Source organism: Perognathus longimembris, chromosome 9, assembly GCF_023159225.1.
Source record: "Perognathus longimembris pacificus isolate PPM17 chromosome 9, ASM2315922v1, whole genome shotgun sequence".
Lineage (NCBI taxonomy): Eukaryota > Metazoa > Chordata > Mammalia > Rodentia > Heteromyidae > Perognathus > Perognathus longimembris.
Genome location: NC_063169.1, coordinates 73,231,022 through 73,249,050, shown reverse-complemented (window position 1 = coordinate 73,249,050; position 18,029 = coordinate 73,231,022). Strand labels below are relative to the sequence as shown.

The following is an 18,029-nucleotide window of genomic DNA, read 5'->3' as shown; positions in this document are numbered from 1 at the left end:
CGTCCGCTCCGCACGCCCCGAGGGGCCCGGATTATCGCCTCGCCGCGGGATTTCCAGAGCGCCGCTTTCTAATCGGCTTCGGGGGAAGCCGCCGCCGCCGCCGCCGCTCTCCGGGAATTCAGCTGACCCTCGGACGCTTCCTCTAGCTCTCCTTTCTCTCCTCTGCTTTCCCTCCCTCCCCTCCTCCTTCCCTCCCCCCTCGTCTGCGGGCCTGCCTCCCTCCCTCCCTCCCTTCCTTCTTTCCTTCCTTCCTTCCTTCCTTCCTTCCTTCCTTCCTTCCTTCCTTCCTTCCTTCCTTCCTTCCTTCCTTCCTTCCTTCCTTCCCTCCCTCCCTCCCTCCCTTCTCTCCATCTCCCCTCTCCTCTCGCTCCGTCCTCTCTTCTCTTCCCTCTCCCTCTCCTCTCCTCTCCTCCCTCCTCCTCCTCCTCCCTTCCCCTCCCCGCGGAGAGGGTGAAGGCCAAACCGGGAAGCAGCGACCCTCACCTACTGGAGGACCGGCCGGAGAAAGCCGAAGGCGGCCCCGGCCCGCGGCGTCCTTTCTCTGCCGGATCAGAAAGCCTCGCGCAGCAGCCATCGAGGGGCGGATCTAAGGAGCCGCAGCCTCCCCGAGCCCCCGAAGCCGGAGCCCGGGCTGCGCTCCCGACTGCACTACCTGGGCGAAGCGGACGTCCTCCCGCCCGCGCTCCCGGGGCGCCGGCCCTCCCGCAGCCCCTGGCCGCGGGGGAGAACCGGGCTCGAGGCGGGCGAGCGCGCACCCCGGCGCCATGGGCCGTCGGAGCGCTCTGGCGCTCGCCGTCGTCTCGGCCCTGCTGTGCCAGGTAGGAGCCCGGCGGGGCTGCGGCGCGGTGGAGGGAGGGCGCCGGCCGGCCGCGCCGCCGCCACCGGCCCGGGGCGGACCCGGGGCCCCGACCCCCGGCCCCGCCGCCGCGGGTGGGTACCGGCCGGACGCCCGGCGCGGCCCGTGCGGGCCCGAGCGTCTCACGCCCGGTCCCCGCGCAGGTCTGGAGCACCGGCGTGTTCGAGCTGAAGCTGCAGGAATTCGTCAACAAGAAGGGCTTGCTGGGGAACCGCAACTGCTGCCGCGGGGGCGCCGGCCCGCCCTGCGCCTGCAGGACCTTCTTCCGCGTGTGCCTCAAGCACTACCAGGCCAGCGTGTCCCCGGAGCCGCCCTGCACCTACGGCAGCGCCGTCACCCCCGGTGCTGGGCGTCGACTCCTTCAGCCTGCCCGACGGCGCGGGCTCGGACTCCGCCTTCAGCAACCCCATCCGATTCCCCTTCGGCTTCACCTGGCCAGTGAGTGAGCACCTGGACACGCCGGCCGGGCCTGGAGGGTGGGTTGGGCGGAAGAGGTCCTGGTCCTCCTAGAGGCGGAAGACGCCCCCCCCTCCCCGCACGGAAAGGCTGAGGCACTTCATTCTGGAGGCCTGGACCCCCCTCTCAGAATTGCCCTGCTGGCATTGGGGGCGGAGGGGAGGCCTGCAGTCGTGGAACGAGCCCTCCTTTTGAACCCAGAGCATTTTGAACATGCCTCTGCACCTATCCCAGCAGTGGAATCTGCCCCACTACCAGGGAGAATGCTTGCTCCCCTGCTTCCCAGGCTAGGTGCTGGTTGTATTGCTACTGGTGCAGCCGCAGTCCCCACCCTGGAGGTCCCATCCGGAAGACTAATGACAGCTGCCTCTTCCACCCACCCATCCCACCCAGCTTGGCTCCATCTCTCTCTCTCTCTGTCTCTCTCTCTCACACACACACACATACACACACGCACGCACACAAAATATCCTGTACCAACAGGCTGAGGAAACACATCAGGAAACCACTCTTTAAGTTCTTCCATTTCCGCAAGGAAAGTGAGAGTGGGTGACACCCTTCCCTTCCTTTCTACTCAAAGATCTGGGCCTCCAGGCCTCTGCTCCTGACCTGCTTTTGACTTTTTTTTTTTTTTAACTTTTGTTCCTTTCTTTCTTTCAGGGTACCTTCTCTCTGATCATTGAAGCCCTCCATACAGATTCTCCTGACGACCTTGCAACAGGTAAAAACAAAGTACCAACCTCAAATTGTGCAAGCTGTAAAAGCTGCTTCTCCTACCTACTTGATATGTGTTTTACTCCCCAGCCCCTCCCCCCCCAAACTGGATATCTTTCATCCTGGTCTCTTTCCCATGTCAACAATATCCTGCCATCTTCCAGTCCCCCACTAAGTTGCTAGTCTGTGGGGCTTAGGTCAAAACCAACCAGAGAATCTTCTCTCCCAGAAAATCCAGAAAGACTCATCAGCCGCCTAGCCACACAGAGGCATCTGACAGTTGGTGAGGAGTGGTCTCAGGACTTACACAGCAGTGGCCGGACAGACCTCAAGTACTCCTACCGCTTTGTATGTGATGAACACTACTATGGAGAAGGCTGCTCTGTGTTTTGCCGCCCCAGAGATGACGCCTTTGGCCACTTCACCTGTGGGGAGAGAGGGGAGAAGGTGTGCAACCCCGGCTGGAAAGGCCAGTACTGCACAGAACGTGAGTCCTTGGAGATGCCACCTCCTGGGAAATTATTTATGGGGAAGCCATTCTTGAGTCCACAGGATCACTGGATTTAGCACAGAGACAACAGTAGAGGTGTTCTGGTAGGGAAACAGACAGAGAGAACAGAAGTGCCTTGCTGAGGACTTATAGTCTACCAGTAGCACGGTCAAGGTCAGATCAGGCTTTTAACATCCAAGACTGTTTATCCATTATAGGAAACTGCCTTTCTTCATCAGGGAGGAGTTCAGAGACCAGGCCAGGGGTCAGGAAGTAGGGCTGTGCTCCCCTCAGGGTGTGTGCACTGGAGAGGGAGGGGAGGAAGGAAGGGAGGAACTGAGGGGGGGGGGAGTATGTAGGGGGACATGCTTCCAACAAAGTTCTTGCTGTGACAATGTCTCGTTGGAAAGGCTCCCTTTTCTCCCTGGAGTTGAGATTTCTTTGCCCACAGAGAAAGCCATTTTCCAAGATTCTGTGTGAGGCATAGTATTTATGCTGTCCCGAAGGGAAGTCTTCATTCCTATGGTTGTGGACAGCTGGAGAAATGTTGAGATTGTCCTGAAAGGCTGCATGGGTGAGGGACACACATGCTCTGTCTTGTCAGAATGCTCACTGCACTCTGCCTGTAAAGAAAGGTAGTTACTGAAGTCCATAATGTCCATAAAGTGCAGAGGGATCAGGGCCATAGGGTGGTGGTAGGGGCTGCTCTGTCTCTGGTTCATGGGGGTTATAAACTGTGACTGTGAGGCTCAGGGCCTCTGGCAGGGGCTTAAGAGAGAAGGGACACACTTTCTTACCTGTGGTTTGTGCCTGGGTGTCACTGTTGCTTCCCACGTCCTCCAGGACTCTGGAGCTCCTTGCCTTGGCCTGAAGTTGGTTTTATTTTCTTAGGAACTGGAGTTGCTGCTAATTAATGAATTTCATAACTGGGGAAGTAGGCTAGTTCAATACTTTAGCTGTGACTACCCCCACTCCCTCTTGTTAAGCTGTCTTCTACCTTATCTTTCTTCTCTTTTATGGTTCTGGGGTAGCCAGAAACCTAAACTTTTTTTCTTATTCAAACACTGGAGTCTTCCCCACCCCCACCAGCTCGTGCCATAGATTAGATCTCTGGGGATAGGCCAGAGGGACTCCGTCTGCTCTCATTGGCAGGAGTGTGCACACATGCATGTGTGTGCCCTATGCACTCAGGCACACCAGCCTGCACACACACACACACACACACACACACACACACACACACCACACGCCTGTACTAGGGCTGTGGGAGGGGGGAGGGCACGGGCGGGGTGGCATTGTTGCGCTGGGGCAGCTGCGGGAGGGAAGAGACAATGGAGCAGCTGTCCTGCCCTGCACCCTGCACACCAGCTGTCCACTCTTATCTGCACACACACTTTCTGGGATATTAAGAGGTGGAGCTTTGTGCATAGAATTGGGAAGTGGGGGAGGGGGGAAGACTTCTGACCCTCTCTTAGAAGAAAAGGAGATGGGGTGGGGGTAGGGACTTCGGAGAGCCCTTTTGTCCTGGAGCCACTGTGTTAAGAAGAATGCTCATCCTAGGGCTGATTAAAGTCCAAAGCTACCAGTCAGGATAGGCCAGCACTCTGTAGCCTGGGATCTGCTCAACTAGGACCCACAGAGTAAAATCAACTAGTTTTGCCCCAGCCCCATTAGGTGATACTGGGGGAGGCCCTAAGGATGGAGCTTAACCTGTGCTTTATCTGGTTGTAGCAATCTGCCTGCCAGGGTGTGATGACCAGCATGGATTTTGTGACAAGCCAGGGGAATGCAAGTAAGTTTGCAAAGTTTTTTGTTGTTGTTGTTAGTGTTGCTTAATTTTTATTTTTGAGAGAGGATTTTGCTATGTAGCTCTGTCTGTCCTGAACCCAGTATGTAGCCTAAGCTGGCCTTGAACTTACTATCCTTGTTCCTCAGCCTCCCACATGCTGGGATTACAAGCATGTGATACCTACCCTACCGTACTCACCTTTTCTTTTTGCCCCTTTATACCTATAGCATTTGTAAAGCATCTCTTAAGTGATCACTTAAAAATGTTAAGATTTGTTAAGTGGGGTTGTTACTCTATTTAACGCTTTAGAAATGTATGAAGGCATGGGTTTGTCATTCATTTAAGTTCCCCATGATTATGACATATACAAACCACAACTTTAAAAGTTGGGACAGAAAGTGAGAGTTTACCTCAGGGGTCCTTCTACCTTGTACATGTCTGAGTAACCCTTATTCCCTGAGGAACACCTGGAGTGGCTCCAGATCAGTGGGTTAAGTAAGCATTCAGGGTAGTGGGCTCTGCTTAGCATGAGAACCAGCGGCTTGTGGAAGCTGCTGGAGATAGTTTCTGGTATGTGAGAATTTGTCATGATGAATCTAGGCGTTGTCAGCATCCATGTGGTTGTATTCTGCTTTTTCCAAGGTGCAGAGTTGGCTGGCAGGGCCGATATTGTGATGAGTGCATCAGATACCCAGGCTGTCTCCACGGCACCTGCCAGCAGCCCTGGCAGTGTAACTGCCAGGAAGGCTGGGGGGGGCTTTTCTGCAACCAGGGTAAGTGCCTCTTCCTTGGGTTGTCTGGTCTCCTCCAAAGCAGTGCTGGACTTGCCTGGCTCTTTGGACACTGGAAAAATAGATATTTCCTGCATATTGACCTTGAGTTCCCCATCTTTCTCTTTCCTGTCTCCACCCCGAGCAGACCTAAACTACTGCACACACCACAAACCCTGCAGGAATGGAGCCACCTGCACTAACACAGGCCAGGGGAGCTACACGTGCTCCTGTAGGCCTGGGTACACAGGTGCTAACTGTGAGCTGGAAGTCGATGAGTGCGCCCCCAGCCCCTGTAGGAATGGAGGGAGCTGCACGGTGAGTTAGTCACACAGACCTATCTTATCTGAAGCCAGGGACCCTGGTTTTAAATAGAGTGTGTAAGTTTCTCGGAACATCTTTGGAAAGCTGTCTGCCCTCTCTTTGTTTAGGATCTTGAGGACAGCTATTCCTGTACCTGTCCACCTGGCTTCTATGGCAAGATCTGTGAGCTGAGTGCTATGACCTGTGCAGATGGCCCCTGCTTCAATGGAGGGCGATGCTCCGACAACCCAGATGGAGGCTATGCTTGCCGCTGCCCTGTGGGTTTCTCTGGCTTCAACTGCGAGAAGAAGATGGATCTCTGCAGCTCTTCTCCCTGCTCAAATGGTGAGGGGCGAGGGTGTGTCTGGTTGCTTGTGGTCCATAGTGAGAGCCCAGCTAAAGACATACATCCTCTCCTCTCTATGGGGTTCCTGGATCCCACCATCCATGCAGCCACAGTTCTCAGTGAAGGCTTTATTATTGAGTCTGGAGGGATGTGAGCAGGCAGGAACATTTGTTCTCAGGCCCATTCTGTAGGGATGTCCCTGGCCAAATGGACACACGTGCCCAGGTCAGCTCTGGTCAGGGTCTGGGACTGTCTGTGGCTCTGCAGGCCTTTCTGAGATGTGAGTGTAGTCAGTGCTTTATGGAGAGTGGTCCTGCTCTGTTCTGTCTTACAACAAAGTATCATGGGATGTCAGTGTGTGAACTGTGTGCTACTTGCTGGCATGTGGTGGGTGGGATTTCCAAGTCAGACTCCCCCTACCCCCGTTCCTTCTTCCTTCCTTCCTGCCTGCCTGCCTTCTTGCCTTCCTACCTTCCCAACTTTCTGTCTGCCTTCCTAGCTTCCTTCCTCCCTTCATTCTTTTCTCCCTAATTCCTGTCTTTTCTTAATTTCCTCTTCTTTTTATTCCTCCCTCCTTTCCTGTCTTCCATCCCTATTTTCAGTCTGATCTCACTAATAATGTAGCTGCAGGCAAAACACTTTTTTAAGCCTCAGTCTCCCTGCCTGAAACCTAATTTGGTGGTTATGAGCATGAATATGGTAATCAGGCAAAGTGCTTTTCATGGTGCCTGTCATAACACACTGGTCAGGTTGGGTGCTGGTGCTCATGAATGTAATTCTAGCTACTCAGGAGACTGATTTCTGAGGATCCCAGTTCAAACCCAAGTGGTATCAGCCTTGAGCCAAAAAGCCAAGAAGAGTGTCAGGTCCTGAGTTCAGATCTCACGTCAGCACGCGCATAGACAGACAGACAGACAGACACACACACACACACACACACACACACACACACAGAGGTCAAAGGTATTAGCTTCTAATATGTGGGGGTAGACATGGATTCTTCTTCACTGACTCATATTTGAGACCCTAGGCAGTGTAGCTCTCCACCATGCTTCTTGTGGGCCCCAGGCTGTCTTTGTGCTTTGTGTATAACAGACTGATTGGCACAGCAACAGGATGTCTGTCTGGGGAACACCAGCATACTTGCACCCATATGTGTGACTGCTCCTGACCTGTGTTTCAGGTGCCACCTGTGTGGACCTTGGCAGTGCCTATCTGTGTCGCTGCCAGGCTGGCTACTCTGGGAGACACTGTGAGGACAACGTAGACGACTGCGCCTCCTCCCCATGTGCAAATGGGGGCACCTGCAGGGATGGTGTGAACGACTTCTTCTGTACTTGCCCACCCGGCTACACAGGCAGAAACTGCAGCACCCCTGTCAGCAGGTGTGAGCACGCTCCCTGCCACAATGGGGCCACCTGCCACGAGCGGGGCCAGCGCTATGTGTGCGAGTGTGCCCAGGGATACGGGGGCCCCAACTGCCAGTTCCTGCTCCCTGAGCCGCCACCAGGCCCTGTGGTGGTGGACCTCACCGAGAAGTATGTGGAAGGCCAGGGCGGGCCACTCCCCTGGGTGGCTGTGTGTGCAGGGGCTGTGCTCGTCCTGGTGCTGCTGCTGGGCTGCGCTGCCACCGTGGTCTGCATCCGGCTAAGGCTGCCAAAACACCGACCCCCGGCGGACCCCTGCCGGGGGGAGACAGAAACCATGAATAACCTGGCCAACTGCCAGCGTGAGAAGGACGTCTCCATCAGTGTCATCGGGGCCACACAGATCAAGAACACCAACAAGAAGGCGGACCTCCAGGGGGACCAGGGAGCCGACAAGGGTGGCTTCAAGGCCCGATACTCAGCGGTGGACTATAACCTTGTGCAGGACATCAAGGGTGATGAAGCAGCCATCAGGGATGCACACAGCAAGCGGGACACGAAGTGCCAGCTGCAGGGCTCTGCAGGGGAGAAGTGCACCCCAACAAACAGGGGGTGCGTGCTGCAGGCCGGGCAGGAGGGTGGGAAGGCTACTCTATGCTCTTGTCAGGTCCTTGTTTGACTATAGGCCCCCTGTTGATCGTTGTTCTGTTGTTTCTCTTTCAGTGGGGAAGCACTTGAAAGAAAAAGGCCTGAGTCTGTCTACTCCACGTCAAAGGACACCAAGTACCAGTCGGTGTATGTTATATCTGAAGAGAAGGATGAGTGCGTCATAGCAACTGAGGTCAGTTTGTGTAGTGCTCAGCAGGGATGCGGGTGACAGGGAAGGCCCATTGCAGTCTGCAGCTAATATCCTGTTCTATCTCCTTGGCCCCTCCAGGTGTAAAATGGAAGTGATATAGCCAAGTTCCCATTTCTCTTAAAATAAATAAAATTCCAAGGATATAGCCCCAACGAATGCTGCTGAAAGAGGAAAGGGAGACCCAAGGGACTGCTGCTGAGAAACAGGTTCAGGCCGAGCTGGTTCTCCTCCTGGAGTTAGCAGAGGTGCCGACACTGCCCTGCCCCTGGGCTCTGGGCACCGTTGCACTGCCTGCTGGATGTTCCGTTGCACTATGAACAGTTGCTTTTTAAGAGTATATATTTAAATGGATGGACTTAATATGCATAGGAAGCATGCACTGCCAATGTGTCTATCTTGGATTTTTATGAGCCAGTCTTTTCTTGAACTAGAAACACAAACTGCCTTTATTGTCCTTTTTGATACCGAAATGTGTTTTTTCTAGATGGAAAAAAATGTGTGTTATTTTTTGGACTTGTAAAAATATTTTTCACGATATCTGTAAAGCTCGAGTATTTTGTGATGTTCATTTTTTATAATTTAAATTTTGGTAAATATGTACAAAGGCACTTCGGGTCTATGTGACTATATTTTTTGTATATAAATGTATTTATGAAATATTGTGCAAATGTTATTTGAGTTTTTTTACTGTTTTGCTAATGAAGAAATTCCTTTTTAAAATATTTTTCCAAAATAAATATTTTGAATGACAACTGGCAGACGTGGCCCCTCAGATTGCCTCTCACCACACTCTGCGCCACACTCATTTCAAAAGACCCTGGGAACAGACTTGGGCTTGATGTCCTTTGAAAGTTCTTGTGTGCTTTCTCTGGGTGCTGTCCTCTGTCTTATGTGAACTTCCTGCCTCTGTCCTATTGGCACCTTTGTGAAGCCTTTCTCTGAAATAGCCAGCCATGCTTCCCAGTGTCACATTTAAATGGTACTAAGAAAGTTCAGAGATAGCTACTTTCTCTGAGCCTTATTGATGATTGATTGACTGATTGATTAATACTGGGACAAAGCCTGGTTTGGTGTTAACTGTACACAGACATTTCTATATTTATGAGACAAAGGCTTTTTCTCTTACAAGATTACTTATTTATTCATTTGTGAATTTATTTCTAGCTAATTCAAAAAGTTGGTTGCTTTTTCATTCAAGCATAATTGTGATGAGGCAGATAATCTTGGCAAATTCATTCTTAAGGATTGAGTTCCTATTGTGTACCAGGTCCCATTAACCACGTTCCGTGAGTTACCTCACCAGTAGTGGTGATAGGCTTATCATTCCTACATTATGGATGATGACTGAAGGAGAGGGTAGAGTTAATGGATTCAGGTTTGTCACTGGTAAACACTGGCATCAACACTGAGATCCAAGCACTGCGGTGAAACCATACATAGTTCATTCATCATCACTTGTCAGAAGCTTAGTTTCTTATTGCCAACAAGATCTGTGGATTTCAGACTGCTTTGGAAGTTGCTGGTTCCAAGGGATTGGTGCAGATGGGAACTCTTTCAATGGCAAGGACACATTGGGAAAACAGGGCTTATTTCTGGGGCCTAAGGGGACAAGCAGTGGGACAGAGACTCCTTGGATTGGTTAGCAAAGGAAGAAGGCAAGCCAGTCTGAACAACACCTGTGATATTTGTATGCATGCATCAAGGCCTAGCATGTTTGAATCAAGAGAGAGACTAAACACCATTGAGAAGCATAAATCTTTGTTTCCAACACAACCCAGGCCTGCCTTTACCTGATGACACAGTCTTATTTTGGAATACTACTTAATGGCAAGGATTTCTAGGGACTTGATTTCACTTTCCTAGAGAAACAGGATCCAGGGGCCCCTCCATCCTCAACCTCTCCCTGGCTTATGGAGGGGCATAGCCATGTGCTCCAGCTTTGGGGGCTCTCTGTGTCTAGGGACTAGTAATAACATACTGACTGCTCCATGACACTTCCATGAAGTGTCAGATTGCGCAATGAATGAGATGGTTCTCTGTGTTCAGGATATATAACATGCAAGGTTCTTACGAAACCTGTTCCATCAAAGACTTCAAACCACTGAAACATAACCTTACTTCCATCTTCCCAGCCTTTTTGTAAAATCAGAGACTAATTCATCTTTCATCTAGAGCAAGTGAGAGACCTGTTCAAGGAGAAAGCTGGTGACTTAAAAGTTTGGGCTGTGTATCCTAACCCAAATTGCAGGTGGACTCTCAAATTTCAGGGTTATAACACTTGTAGTAGTAAATTCAGGTATACTGGCTGGTTTGTGTGGGCCAATGGTGACTCACCACACCAAATGGCAAGTAGACACCATGAGCCTCTTGTTATTCCAGCCAAAGCCAGCGCTGCTTCTCTTCTAAGTACATCAGAAGGAGCAATGAAGGAAGGAAAAACAAATGCAATTGAAACAACATAAAAACAGCAGATTCACTTCACAGTAGTAATGTTCAGAGTGGGCCTCAACATTCCCCTGTTCTAAGGAGTGATGGAGTCTGGCTAGACACCTGCATTAGCCCAAGACTAGTGGCTGGAATGGAGGCTTCTTTTGCTCTCAAATCCCACACCCAATGTCTCTGGACCTTAGACCACAGGCAGTGGGAGAGACAAGGGACTTGTATGCATTTGAGGCCCCTTTTCCTTTTATTGTCATTTGAAAGTAATTTTGTACTTCCAGGAACAATGCAAGAACAGTGCAGAGAATCTCTTAGAAGCCCTTGTCCAAAATTCTAAAATTCATCTCACCACCCTCCACATTTATCAGGAGCTTTACGATGAGAATGAACACTAATGTCTTGGTTCATTCACAGCCATGTAGGCTTTGAGGTTTTTGCTGATGCAGTAGCTGCTGTTAATGTCACGTCGAGTCAGCAGAACTGGGCTTGTCCCTCTTCTTAGTGGTGCTGATTGGCAGGGCTTTGTCCTCTTGAGTGCTGCCTTGGTCATAGACTGCTCCCTGGTAAGTGTGTCCCTCTTATCATATACTGATTCCTTTTGGTGGAGAATGCAGTAATTGTACTTAGTGTATGGGAGGCTGAAAGCCACACCAAGGTGTGACTGGATAGCCTACACAGACTCCTCTGAGGAGCTTTGCATCCTGAAACAGGACTCCACAGTGTGTTCTTCCTGGTGAACTGATGAAGATGCATTCAGTACCAAGCCATCATCAACAAAGTACTTTTATGTCCCCCCTCCCCCCACCAAGCCAAACTCTCCTGAATACAGAAGTTAACCTCATTACCAGCTGAGACCAGGAGAGGTGATAAGGCCTAAGAACACCCTCAAGGGCACCAAGGGTCTACACTCAGAACCACAGGAGCTGTGTCCAGCAGATTAAAGGTGACTGAGACCTATCACAGATGGCCATGTCTGCTTCTGTTTCAAATTTCAATATTGCTTGGACACTTAAATAATTTCTTTTTTTTATAATTTTATATTTATCTTCAAGCAGTTACAAAGGAGTTGTCAGTCAATAAAGTAGTATAGGAATACACTGAATCTTGATCAATGTCATCCTTTCATTTTTTCCCCCCTTAAATGATTTCAAAGTATACTTGCCTAGTATTGTAGTGTGATACATAATTAGCATTGAGTTAAACAAAGCGAAGAGTCCTTGATTTTTAGAGAAAAGTGCTTAAGAATTTGTAGACAGAACAACAGGATTTAAAGATTTTACTTCAAGCCCTACCCCCAGCCCCCCAGTTTGGTGTGCTTTGAAGTAAGGGTGGCTGATGAAGCAGGCAGGGCCCTAACGAGGTGTCTGAGATGAATAATGGTGCTTGAAGATTAAGTCCATTGTTCTTTCCTCTTCTGTGTGTTTTGAACTTTCTAAAAGCAGAAGCAGTGTGCCAGACTGTCCTCTGCACAGGTGCATACATGTGTCTATGATGTAACTAACGTGCTGGTCAGTGGCCCTCTAGTGAGTGACCTGTGCAAGGTGGTGTCTAGGGAGGCTTCCAGTTTTGTTTTGTTTTGTTTTGTGCAAGTCCTGGGCTTGAACTCAGGGCCTGGTCTGTGTCCCTGAGCTTTTGTTGTAGTCAAGGCTAGCACTCTTACCACTTGATTCACAGCTCCATTTCCAGCTTTTTGCTGGTTAATTGGAGATAAGAGCCTCACTGACTTTCCTGCATGGCTGGCTTAGAATTGCAATCCTCAGATCTTAGCCACCTAAGTAACTAGGATGACAGGCATGAACCACCAGCACCCAGTATGAGGTTTCCTGTCTTCACACATGTATCTTTCAGAGGATAAGTCTTCTAAGATCCAAGCTAAGGTGGGCCGGTGGGAGGCAAAGGTTTGGTGTCCGTATTTCATGTGCTAGTTCCTCACTGGGTGCTTCCTCAGTTGTGACCTGGGCCACCTCTAAGCTCTGTTGTCTTCTCATGTCTCCAGCATGGTTTCACATAGGAGGCGCTAGTTAATACTTGCTAAGTGGCTTATTGGTGGAAAGGCAGATGAGAGGGACTCCCTTCTTGGTCACCTGACCCTCTCTCCAGAGTTCTAAAAGACTGCAACTGGGTTTAGCAGTTGGGTACAGGTATCTGTGGTACAGGATGAGAGAAAACAATCCAATCTGAATATCATTAGATCATTAGATGGTTATCACTAGACAAAACAACAGGCTCCAAGATGCTCATGTCTCAACCCTAGAACCTGGGACAGTGCCAGTCACTTCATGTACCAATGGGATGTTTTGGGCATGATTAAATCAGGGTCCTGGGTGTGAGGGATCTAGGGTCAGTGGGTAGCGTAATGTTGTCATGAGGGCTTCTGAGCAAAGGGTGTAGGCATGAGGGCCAGTTAGACGGAGGAGACCAACAAGCAGATACAGGAGCTGGGGAGACGCTAAAGATGGGGGTGGGGGGGGGAGAGAAGCCATGAGCCACTGATTGTGGCTCACCAGAGCTTGACAGACATAGGCAATTATCCCTGGGACCTCCATGAGGAATCTGATCACTGTGCCTTACGATCGATCCCCAGACTTTAGGCCAGCGAGCCCTGGGCTCCATGTTATTGTATTGGATTCAGAGCTCAGGTAAAGAGCAACAACTCAGGAGGGAGTGTGCATGGGTGGAAGGAGATCCTGCAGCCTTCTTGAGGCCAGAGGTCTGCTCATTCTTTGGGACTTAAAGACACCTGTTCCAGATACATGTGAAAGTGGAGGATAAGCAGCCTGAGCAAGCCTTCCTCCAGGACCTTGGGTCTTTGCAGAGTGGGCACAGTGAAGGCGGGGAGGGTGTAAGGAGAGGTAGGTTGGCATCAACAGGGCATGGCTTGGCTGTAAACCCACCTCCTGGGCCCTTTTGTTTCAACTTACAATTGGGTGCAGTCAACTGTGTGTTCAGAACCCAGGGCTCCTCTCCAGGAAAATGTGCAGGTCTTTCCAAAATGCCAGAGAACGTCGCAATGGGAATAAATAACAGGTGCCAGGAGCAGCTGCTGATGATTTGTGGCTCTTCTTCTTTCAAATTATTTTCTGTGGAGAAACCAAGGGCTTTCAGAGTGCTTTGCTCTGGAATGTGCAGGGCTGTTTCCTGCCTTCCCTGGTACAGCAGCTTGGCTAGGGTCAGAGGGAAAACCTCAGTCACTAAACTCTGCAGCTGCTTTGAAGCAGTGTTCAGGTCTCCACTGAAATAGTTTTGAGATAAATAGTTGCAAACCTAAGCCACAATTGGCTCAGAGGGTGCAGATTATGCCAATGTCATAGGGCAAGAGGTGAAGCAGGGCAGAAGCCACACCAGTCTGAACTGGGCAGATGCTGGCTGCTTGCTCTGTGGTCACAGACACCTCCAGCACTGCTGGAGGGCTTTTCTGAGAGCAAGCCAGGGCACACTTAAGTTCCTGGGCATGGTCATGCTCACTCGCTTACTCCACAAATATTTGTTGAGTGACCTTAGGTGGAACCTACACTTGGTCACAGTGGCGCTTTGATGGCCCACTGCACAGGTGTGCAAGCTTCATGCTTGCACATTGGGGTCTGGTCCTATGGCCCCACACTACTCAGACTACATTGCCAACACCAGTTTCTAGTCTTGATTTTCATTCATGCTTTGTACCTACTAGACACTGACTGAAACTGGTAAAGCTGTTTCTCTAGTTTGGTAATCACAAATACCTCTGCCTGCCATTTACAGTGATGCTTAGGTACAGGCTACACAACACCTGTTCTAGTGAGGAATTCATTTTGACCCTGGCTGTCCTGGTAGGTGCTGTGTGTTCAGCATGTTAGAGGGAGCTTGCTCGGTGATGTAAGGATAAATCCTGGCAGTAGTCTTTTGCAGGACTGAAAACTGATGTCATGCTCAAGAACCTAGAGCCTGCTGATCCCGATGCGGTTGAGGTCGTTCTTATACTCAGGTGATTCTGAGATGCAGGGTCACTTTGGCTTTCTCCCTCTCTCATGCTTCCCATAAACTATGACTTGGGGCTTTTGGGTGGGTAGAATGGCAGTCTTGCCCTTTGATTCTTCTACTCTCTATCAACCCCAAGTGAAGTGGGAAACCCTGCAGCTGATCCAAGCAAAGGGCTGTGAGGCCAGTAAGGAGAATGACATTAATGGCTTGTCTTTTCTACCCTGTGCCCAGTGCTCTAGTAGCCCCCCCAGAGCCAAGCCTTTCTGCCCTCCAGGCTGGGTGCTAAGGGTGGGGTGTAGCACTCACCCAGGACTGCTGGGTTCCCTGGTGGCCTTTTATGTCAGCCTGAGGCAGCATGGTATTCAAAGGATCTGCATACTACAGGCCAGTGACCATCAGGGAGGCATTATGGCCACTTCACTTTAGAACCCACCAGGACTCTTTCCTTGGGTTCTGTGTTGGTTTTCTCTGAGCACAACAAAGCACTCAAATGGGATAATCTATGAATGTCAGGAAACATTCATTCTTTCAGTTTTAGGGACCAGAAGTCTGAGATCAGGTCACAGGGCTAGTTCCTCCAGCAGGTTTCTTCTCAGCCTCCCCCAGCTTCTGCAGGTGCTCAAATATTTGTTTTCCCCCCTCAGCTGGTAGATGGCCCCATCTCTGCCTCCATCTTCATATACATTCTCCATACAAGTTGTAGATACTTCCCATGCATCTCTTCCTTTGTTAAAAATTTTTATTGAGTTTAAGTTACTACATATATTTCACAGTCCACATTTTAACCTTCACAATGATGAAAATCATCATTCTACTCTACACAGCTTATGAACTCTATGAACTTTAACAGTCTAACCATTTCTTCCAGTTCGAGTGATATGTCCCTTTCTTTCCTTTTGATTAGTAACATCAGTCCCCTCTTTCTCTCTCCTTCCCATCACCGCCCATGAGTTGCTTAGTTTACTTTCATCACTCTGATGTAGCTGATGGGCCCTTTTGCTGTACTTTTTCCCCACCTGCTTTCTACTCATCCGGTGTCCTCCTCTCAGATTCCCTCAGATGTGCTCATGTATACCCCATCTATGAGGTAAGGGATATAGAGTCATCTAAAAATTTCAGAAGTGGTCTTTTGTTTCCTTATCTTTGGGGTTCTAAGAAGTGCTTGGGTCTTGCTATTTGGTGCTTTTCTCCCAAGGCTGTCCTCTTTTGGTCTCACTGTATATTGGTATCTTGAGTCCTGTTTACTTTGTTATATCTCATTGCATTTTAAATCTAACACCCGCGTATCAGGGAGACCATATGCCATTTGTTGAGTATCTTTCCTATCTGTTGTGCCCCTAGGACTCTGTTCAGGAAGTTCCTGCCTGTACCTGTAAGTTCTAGTATCTCTCCTACTCTGTCCTGCAGTAGATTCAGAGTTTCCTGTCTGACATTGAGGTCCTTAATCCATTTTGAGTTGGTTAGTGCATGGTGACAGGCTGGGATCCACTTTTAGTTTTTTGCATGTGGCTTCCCAGTTCTCCCAGTACCAATAGTTGAAGAGGCTATGTTTTTTGCACTGTATGTCTATGGCTCCTTTGTCAAAAATCAGCTGACCATAAATATGTAGTTTTACTTCTGAGTCTTCTAATCTAATACATTGATCTTTGGGTATATTTTTGTGCCAATTCCAGGCTTTTCTTTGTTATTGTGGCTCTGTAGTAGAACTCCCATGTGTCTTTTCTTACAGAGACACAAGTCTGTATTGAGGGCCCAGTGTGGTCCAATATGATGTCACCTCTGTCCTTACCTATCTGCAAAGATGCTCTTCTCAACAAAGTTGCCTGGTGAGGGCTGGGTGGACACAAAGTTGGAGGGCCACTATTTAACCTAGTAAGGTCAAATGAGGGTTCAAAAGCACTTTAGTACAGATTTTTCCTCAGTGAGCATTTTCTCAGCCCTTGATGTTCAGAGCAGCCAGGGAGGTGAACAAAGTGGAAAACAGTATTCCTATGACAGCAAGAGGCAGAGGGGGCTCCTCAACCAGGTGCGTGTTCAGGACAGCCTATGCACATCAATAAAAGAAAGTGACAGGAATGGCAGGAGCCAGGAAATTGCAAATTTGTAGAGGACTGGTGTTACAGCAACAAATACAGGCTACATAGACAGGCAGCCATTCTCAGGCTGCTGAGCTCACTGAGTCCAGGGAACTGTCTGAAACTAACAGATGTAGAGTTATGACTGGACCCAGAGTTAAAGCCCAGTCTTTCTGCTTTTCAAGACACAGTTGAGAAGCAGGGATGAGAACTGCATACCTTCTGTCTAGAAAAGTCCACAGCTTTCTCCACCCCTAAGTGACAAACTGTTTAAACCTCTTTATCTGGAGATAAATGAAAAGTGTGTGCTTGTGGGGACTTACTTAAGCGGTTACTCTTGCCAGCTGTTATGGAACACATTAAAAAAAAAAAAAGCTAATGATATCTAGTTGGCATGGCATTTTGTGGCAGAGGTATTTTCCAAGAAAACATCTCATATTTACTGGCACTAATCTTTAGCCCCTTCAGCCTCTAGCCCCCACCTTTGACCTCTTTGACAAATCAAATGGGAAGCTAGTGCATTATCCAGAGTTATGGAAGCCCGAGTCACAGTGTGGCTGGCATGCTGGCATTCCTTAGCGTAGATCAAATGACAGTAAACCACTCACACCCTAACACTGAATTCTGTGTCTCCCCACAACATGTACAATAGACATACATGCTGAGCCCAAGAGATGTAAGCCCCTTTTTGGTATCACCCCACGACCCACCCTACCTTCCTTCCTCACCATATACAGTGTGTGTGTTGTGTGTGTGTGTGTGTGTGTGTGTGTGTGTGTGTGTGTGTGTGTGTGTGTGTATGTCCTAGTCCTGGTGCTTGAATTTAGGGCCTGGGCATTACTCTTGAGCTTCTTTGCTCAAGGCTAGTACTCTGCAGCTTAGGCCACTGTTCTATTTCCAGATTTTTGTTGGTCAGTTGGAGATAAGAATTTCACAGACTTTCCTACCTAGGCTGGCTTCAAACCTCAATTTTTAGGTCTCAGTCTCCTGAGTAGTTAGGATGATAGTCATGAGTCACTGGTGCCTAGCTAGGTTTTAAATTTTAAAAGAATAAATAATGTCAACTGACCCAATATTATGAATATTTTCTTTTGTATTGTCATCTTTTTCATTTTTTTTTTGTGGTGGAGGTTGCTAGTGAAGTGGAAGTGATGTATCATTTCCAGTTTTAAGAAGAAAGTTGAGGTGATAGATCCTTTCCAGAGCCCCTTCTGGGTGGCTGAGACCATTCAGAGGTACCTGTGTCTCTTGCTTCACTTATGGAGGCCTTTCTTGGAGACATTGGTGGGCTGTGGGTGACCCATCTGGGACTATTTTCTGTGGAACACATAGCAGTGTGCACTTGTTCAAACTGAGAAGCTCTGCCACACAAAGATGGAGGATCTTGGGTAGATTCCACAGGTGGGGAAACTGAGGCTGTGTCCATTCCATCAGATGCCTATGCACCTATATTGATTATGTAGTTTAGCAATTCAGAACAGCACTGTTAAAAACATGAGTTTGCAGATTCCTGTACTGTATACTGACTTACATTCTTCTGATCTACACCCATGAGTGCTATACAGGATCATATGGTAGTTTCTGAGGAACAATTTTTTGTTTTACAAT

General features: G+C 49.2%; 1 protein-coding gene across 1 annotated transcript; it reads left to right on the top strand.

Moving 5' to 3' along the window:
• The first annotated feature begins 412 nt into the window (after positions 1-412).
• Positions 413-8,696, top strand: Dll1 (delta like canonical Notch ligand 1). The gene is given in 12 exon segments (XM_048354469.1): positions 413-818; positions 1,000-1,194; positions 1,196-1,294; positions 1,973-2,033; positions 2,256-2,513; positions 4,248-4,308; positions 4,948-5,078; positions 5,224-5,393; positions 5,507-5,723; positions 6,908-7,703; positions 7,815-7,932; positions 8,029-8,696. Coding segments are annotated over 12 exon segments (2,166 nt in total). The 5' UTR covers positions 413-764; the 3' UTR covers positions 8,035-8,696.
• The last annotated feature ends 9,333 nt before the right edge of the window (positions 8,697-18,029 follow it).